This window comes from Electrona antarctica, assembly GCF_951216825.1.
Source record: "Electrona antarctica genome assembly, chromosome: 10".
Taxonomy (NCBI): Eukaryota; Metazoa; Chordata; class Actinopteri; order Myctophiformes; family Myctophidae; genus Electrona; species Electrona antarctica.
The window spans coordinates 28149585-28156599 of NC_136791.1; the positions used below are offsets into that span (position 1 = coordinate 28149585).

The window sequence follows — 7015 nt, forward strand, 5'->3', positions numbered from 1 at the left end:
ACATATACTCTACCATACAGATTATATAAGTTATATTGTAATAACACAATCTTGGACGACTCTCAAACCAGATTAAAAAAAACATTAGAAGGCGCGCTCTACTCAGGGGGAGTCTTAACCCTGTAAGACCCGGATACATTTCTACTTGCAAAAAATAGATTTCAACCTTACTACTACTTTGTACTACTAGGACTTATGTTAAAAAAATATGTTAAAAAAAAAAAAAAAAAAGTTTAATGAACATTTTATGCAAATTTATAATAATTATTAAAATAATAATAATAAATTAATAATTTACATTCGGTGGATATCTTTCACAATAATACATGATACATGTTCTAGACATTCTAATGATCACACAAATATATGTATTACATGCATTTTAGTTACTTTTATCAGGGTTAAAGATTAAAGGTCATAGGTCAATTTTGATTAGAAATTGCACTGAGTCCAGAGATTTTGAAGTTGTGTAAATGTGTGCCTCTGTGGGGGGTATTTATATGCAAATATCATGACCAATGGCATTGCAAGACTAAACAATGAACATCAATGATGATGTTTAGGTGAAAAAAGAATAGAAAAAAAAAAAAAGAATTAAGTGATTAATTAAAATAAAAATGTTACCGAGAAGCATCGTCGGGTCTTACAGTAGTCTCTTATACTAGCTGGGTGCAGATTCTTGAAGATACATAGAGAAAAGGAATATCCGCACTCTTCAGTAGTTTCTTATGAACTTCTTTATGTTTACCTAGAGAGTCCTTCTCTAGGTAGACTGCTGCTGTGTTTGTTTGCTCAAATTTAACAAGTTCATAAGAAACTGCTCAAAATAAACAAGTTCATAAGAAACTGCTCAAAATTAACAAATTCATAAGAAACTGCTCAAAATAAACAAGTTCATAAGAAACTGCTCAAAATAAACAAGTTCATAAGAAACTGCTCAAAATTAACAAGTTCATAAGAAACTGCTCAAAATAAACTAGAAACTACTCAAGAGTGTGGATATTCCTTTCTTTAAATAACACAATCTTACCATACAGATGTTTTCCTGACTAACTATGGACAATATGTGGATCTCAGGGTCCTGCTTGTGACATCAGTCATCCATGACTGACACATCTATGACATCATTATCTAATCTTTAACAGTTGTATTCAAATATTTCAAAAAGTATAAAACATAATCGTCTGTCGGGGGTGGAACACCCTATGTTCAAAACTGTTACTTTACAGGATTAAAATTCAAAAGCATGAAAAGTAGCAGATATACAAGCTCAGAACACGTGACTTCGAGACGCGTTTCGAGCTTGTAGATCTGCTATACTTGTGTGTGATGCAGTGTGATCGAGTAGGGCGTTGCTTTACGGAAAGAAAAACCACACAAACTAGAAGTTAGAACGCGGAGATAAGAGGTTTCTGCTCGACAGCGCCGATATGTAGAAACTAAATGAATGGAGGTGTTTCTGTGGCCTGCTGGGAGCACGCATAACAAATGTGTTGCTCATCTGTCCTGCGGTTTGTGAGATTAGCTCCAGACACACACACACACACATGCATGCACGCGCGCGCACGCACGCACGCACACACGGGCACAGACACACACACCAAAAACTTTAAGCATTGCATCTCTGAGAGCAGCCTAGCTTCAGTGTAACATGATGTACAGCTTGAGAAGGACAGGTCACAACTCACAAGGACCATTTAGTAATTAAAGCAGGTTTTCTTTATCTAAATGATGGAATCAACCTCGATCTCAACCCATAGCTGCAATAAATATAAACAAAATAAACACAGAATACTGAAAAGATTTGAAAATATCTAAGAAAAGCTCCAACGGAAAGACCTTCATCCTGTGTCCGACATCCGACACTACAGCAAGAAGCTGCTACACTACATAGGTCTTTGTCAGGTCCACTACAGCAAGAAGCTGCTACAGAGGTCTTTGTCAAAACAAATGAAAACTACACCTTCTCTCGCTGTGTTAACAGACATATTTAGAGAACAAAATGTTTAGAAATGTCTATATAGAACATTTTGGAAGAGTTTAGAAAACTTTGTCACAAGGGCGTGGGTTTTCATCACGACATGCACCCGGGTGGAGAAGTGTGTTTAAAATGTCCCGCCGTAAAGGCCGTAGAGGACGGTAAAACAAAACAAGAACTCTCAAAGAATGTGAGCACCAAACCGGCTCCAAGCTTGTGAAGTAAACATCTGTCTGCAACTGTCTGTAACTGTCTGTCCGTCTGTATCTGTCTGTCTGTCCCGTCTTACCTTGCAGCTGTTTGAACCGCCCTTCCAGCATGTTGTAGTTGAACGCGGGCCCCGGGCTGGCCCCTCGCACAGGGCTCCTACTGGGGCTGTGGCCTCGGCCGGGGCTGTGGTGGGACGGGGACGACGGGGAACCCCCGGGGTGGTAGTCGGACCCCGGGGACGAGAGGGGAAGCCCGGGGGACAGGGGCCCCGGCAGGCCAGCGGTGGCGGTTTGAAGATCCATGATGAAATGAAAAGAATAGATCCTCCCTCAAAAGAACAAAACCCCACAGGAACCAGGAGTAGCGGGTTCAACACAGACCCGTGTGGGATCTCATAGAGTCCTCACGATTAGAAAAAGTTCTCCGGTACACAACGGAGCAGGGGTTCCTCCCTCCTCCGGGGCTGCCCGGCCGTTCCTTCCCAGAAGAGAAGAGAAGGACCAGGAATCTCCAAGCAGATCAGATCAGCTCTGTTCCTCTGCAAGAAGGCAGCAGCATGGGGAGAGCTTCCAAGATCAACGCTGGGCTGCAGCGCAAACCAACAAACACACTCCCTCTCTCCCTGCCTCTCTCTGTCTCTCTCCCTGCCTCTCTCTCTCTCCCTGCCTGGTCCCCAAGACGACAGAATGTACAAGAGACGTGTAGGAGTCTCCCTCTCTCTCTACCTCTCTCTCTCTAGTAACAGTGAATTCACTTACTCAGCAGCACACAGCCGCAGCATCATGCTTCTCTCTCTCTCTCTCCCTCCCTCATCCATCCATCCATCTACGTTATCTCTCGCCCTTCTCCTTGGCCCGCGGTGGTCGTCCCCTCACATTTCCTGCTGTCACAGAGCACGCTCTGCGCGTTCCAGACAATGAAAAGGTGGAGAGAGAGAGAGAGAGGGAAACGGTCCGAGTGAGCGCGTCAGCCCCGAGGAAGAGAAATGAGCTCTGGGACACAGAGAGAGAGAGAGAGAGAGTGAAAGCAGTGTGTGTGTGTGTGTGTGTGTGTGTGTGTGTGTGTGTGTGTGTGTGTGTGTGTGTGTGTGTGTGTGTGTGTGTGTGTGTGTGTGTGTGTGCGTGCATGCGCAAGCTCCCCGCCGTGTGTCGAATGTCTGGCAGACACTATACACCTTTCATTACACACACACACACACACACACACACACACACACAAACACACACACACACACACACACACACGGGAGCCGTGTGGCGGGGGGGAGGGGCAAGCAGCATGGAAACCACACCTCCCCTCAGCCTAACCACACACAGCCTATCCATTCACAGCGGTGATGTCACAGCCTCATTAGCATAACGGGCGGGGCAGCAGGAGAAGCAAGAGAGAGAGAGGGAGGAAATGTAGAGCGGAGGAGGGAATGGACTGAACCAAGTCCACACCAGGACAAGGGGGGAGTGGGGAGGGGGGAGGTCGAGACAGACCGAACCATCCGTCATAAACAGGACGTCCAAACATCCCGGACATCACCATGATGGTCCTTTCCTGACACACACACACACACACACACACACACACACACACACACACACGCAGAGCAGTGGGAGGCAGAAAAATGCTGTTCTTTTTGCACTTCCAGACAAAAGGCGCACAGTTTAAGATCCTGAGTGTTTTTTTTTTGTATTGTTACTGTGAGAGTGTAGAAAGGGAAGCAAACACTCAGAAACATTGCAAATATTACAACCTAAACATGTTTTTGAGGGGCGCTTTTTGTCCACATTTGCCATTGACAATGAAAGGAGAATGTACGTCATGTGTGGACGAGCAAATCGACATGTTACATGTATGATGATAAGAGCGCCCCTCACGTCACACGGGTGTGATTTTTGTTATTGTTTGCTATGCATACCATCGTTCATGTGAGACCGTTTTCCGTTATTATTATTCCTAAATTTTTCTATGTAGGAAAATAAAATGGGGTTTTTACTCGAGTCGTGAGTCTGTGACCCATAATGTTTTTATGAAAGAATAAAGAATTCCAAAAATTCAAACTAATTCCAGCAGTTAAAAATCCACGTTACCATTTGCTCTCTCATCTACACTGGTCTAGAATCAAACCTACCATTTATGAATCAATTAGGGCCTTTCTCGGCCCCACCCTTCTCCCATTGTTTATATTGTGTTTAGTTTCCAAGATGGCCACAGCACCAGGAGGGGGTGGGGCGGAGGTGAGCGGGCGGGGTCGACATAATGCCCTTACTGAGCTGCATTCAAGAAACTTGCCTTGTGTCCGACACCTGACTTGTGTCTGAACACAGCTTTGATGGATGTGTTCTGCCCCCCCCTCCCCCATCAAACTAAATGTTTGGTCAAACCATATGGGCTTCCATTGGAAATGCATTGGGAGCAGCCTTTAAACACAGACACAAGACAGACCAAGACAGGTGTCTTGAATTTGTGAATGCAGCCCAGTAAGGGCATATGTCGACCCCACCCGCTCACCTCCGCCCCACCCCCGCCTGGTGCTGCGGCCATCTTGGAAACTAAACACAATATAAACAATGGGAGCCCACCCCCTTTCATGACGATGACAGGCCCAGGAAATAATTCCCCATGCATTTTCCCCATAGTCATTTCAAAAATAATTTATTTAAAGATCTGTGAGCCTCAGACAAAGCCAACTCGGATCGTGACAAATCATGACAACAAACACAATTTTTTGGGCCGAACAAATAATTAGAAAGAAGAAAAACAACAAAAGAAGTGTTGTACCATGCCCTTATACAGGTGTATTGTTTGTCTTTAGTTCAATGTTTGTTTAGTAAACACGTTTATTTACCACAATTATTATTTACGACAATTTACGCCATAATGTGCTCATTGCGTCATATTGTTTCTTTATTGTTAATGGCGTTTAATGTTTGTGTTTGCACCGTTTGTTTTACATCACCATTACATCACCTAATCAACATGAGTTAGACTTTAATATATTAGCGCCCCTCACTTCACACGGGTGTGATTTTTTGTCTTACTAATTATTTGTTCGGCCCAAAAGATTGTGTTTATTGTCAAGTTGTCTTTGTTCGAGGCTTTAAAGGTCTTTAAATAAATACTTTCTGAAACGTCTATGAGAAAAATGAATGGGGAATTATTTCCTGGGCCTGACGTCGTCATCGACGCCAACATTAGGCCTAATTATCAATGTGTTGATAAAGTAGATGTTGTACAGAAGGATACCGTCTAGTTTGATCACTGATCAAAACGGATCATTCTGAAACAATGTTCAAGGCCTGTTAACACTGCTCGTAACCACGACAACGGTCACAAACAATCTGTAACAGCTGTTGGACTAGAAAAGTGATTACCAAGACATAGCTTGCGGTGTGTGTGTGTGTGTGTGTGTGTGTGTGTGTGTGTGTGTGTGTGTGTGTGTGTGTGTGTGTGTGTGTGTGTGTGTGTGTGTGTGTGTGTGTGTGTGTGTGTGTGTGTGCGCGTGCGTGTACTTGTGTGTGCGTGTCTGGAGCTAATCTCTCCAACCGCAGGAGCGATCAACAACACATTCTTAATGCGTTCTCACAGCAGGCCACAAAAGTACCTCTGTTCAATTATTTACCATGTTTTACATTTATTTTTTTGAAATATGTAAATGTAATTTAATAATAGAAGCCTAAATACGGGGCTGTGATCGCCACACTGCATACTGTACATACAGCATGCATCACAGATTAGATAATGATGCCATAGACGTGTCATCGATGACTGATGTCACAAGCAGGCGGTTTCTAAGTGGATCCCGAGATCCACATAATGTCATAGTTGACACATTAACTGCCAAGTATTAATGAATTCTTCTGCCATTCTTCAGTGTTTTCATCTTATTTTAGGGACCGTGAACAAGATTTAAACAAAGGCTGTATGTATGGAGGGGAGGACGATCATCTCGTCTTTCACCCGGAAAATACAATTTGCAACCGATTAATCAGCGGTTCTTTAGTCATGGGCCGTTGAATAAGGCTTGATTTGACCAAACACAATTTGGGAAAAGAATCAGAGATAAATGGATCTGATAATGTGGAGGCCGGTTCATTTCGAGGTGTATACGGATATAAGAAGCAGCCCGCTCACTCCTCACGCAGTGAAGGAAGCATGAATGAGCTCAGTTCGGGGCTCTCCTGTGTTTTTGTTTTCTGAAAATTAACGTCCTACTTGGTCGTACAACAGCGTCACACAAAAGCATCAAAAGTAGCAGATCTACAAGGTCGAAACGCGGCGCGAAGCGGCGTGTTTCAAGCTTGTAGATCTCCTACTTTTGGTGTCTTCGAATTTGAATCCTGAGAAGTTAAAGTTCTGGACATACACAGTATGCGGTTCCGCCCGACAGAGAGGAAAACAGCCCCTTGTTTGTGTGTGTTTGTTTATTATATCTCCAGTCTGTGTGGTCTGTGGGGTCATGAGAGCCCTGATGTGTTCTCCATCATATCATAAGGTCTCCTCGTGGTTCGTCCACCCCCCCAGGGCCACCCCTGTCGTCATAGCACACGCACCATTCATACCAACCAACCACACACCCATGTCTCACCCCCTCACACCTCCCCCCCATGTTTCACCCCCCACATCCCGTCTTACATGGGAATCAACTGTTCATATCCAACCTTGTTTCCCGTGTTTCTTCACTAGTCCGATCCAGCAGAACACAGTTTGCCAGCCACTGCTGAGCTGACAATGAGGTTATATATTCCCTTCTTCTCTGGACTCCTGCCTCAAAGCAGGTAGAAAACTGTCATTTCCTGATGTCATTATTTAATAACTTCTCTAAACACCGAACAC

The 7015-nt window shown here is 43.9% G+C and overlaps 1 protein-coding gene across 5 annotated transcripts in view; it reads right to left on the reverse strand.

Moving 5' to 3' along the window:
- LOC306930565 (spectrin beta chain, non-erythrocytic 1-like) overlaps positions 1-7015 on the reverse strand; it is a 141836-nt gene that overhangs the window by 87675 nt on the left and 47146 nt on the right. For 2 of the 5 annotated variants that reach the window (XM_079511591.1, XM_079511592.1), the window contains exon 1: positions 2268-2690. The exons of 2 other annotated variants lie outside the window; for them this stretch is intronic. In XM_079511591.1, the coding sequence (XP_079367717.1) occupies positions 2268-2490 (223 nt within the window). In that variant the 5' untranslated portion in view covers positions 2491-2690. Of the gene's footprint in view, positions 1-2267; positions 2691-7015 lie in introns of those variants that run through there. One more of the 5 variants, XM_079511590.1, reaches the window with a different exon arrangement.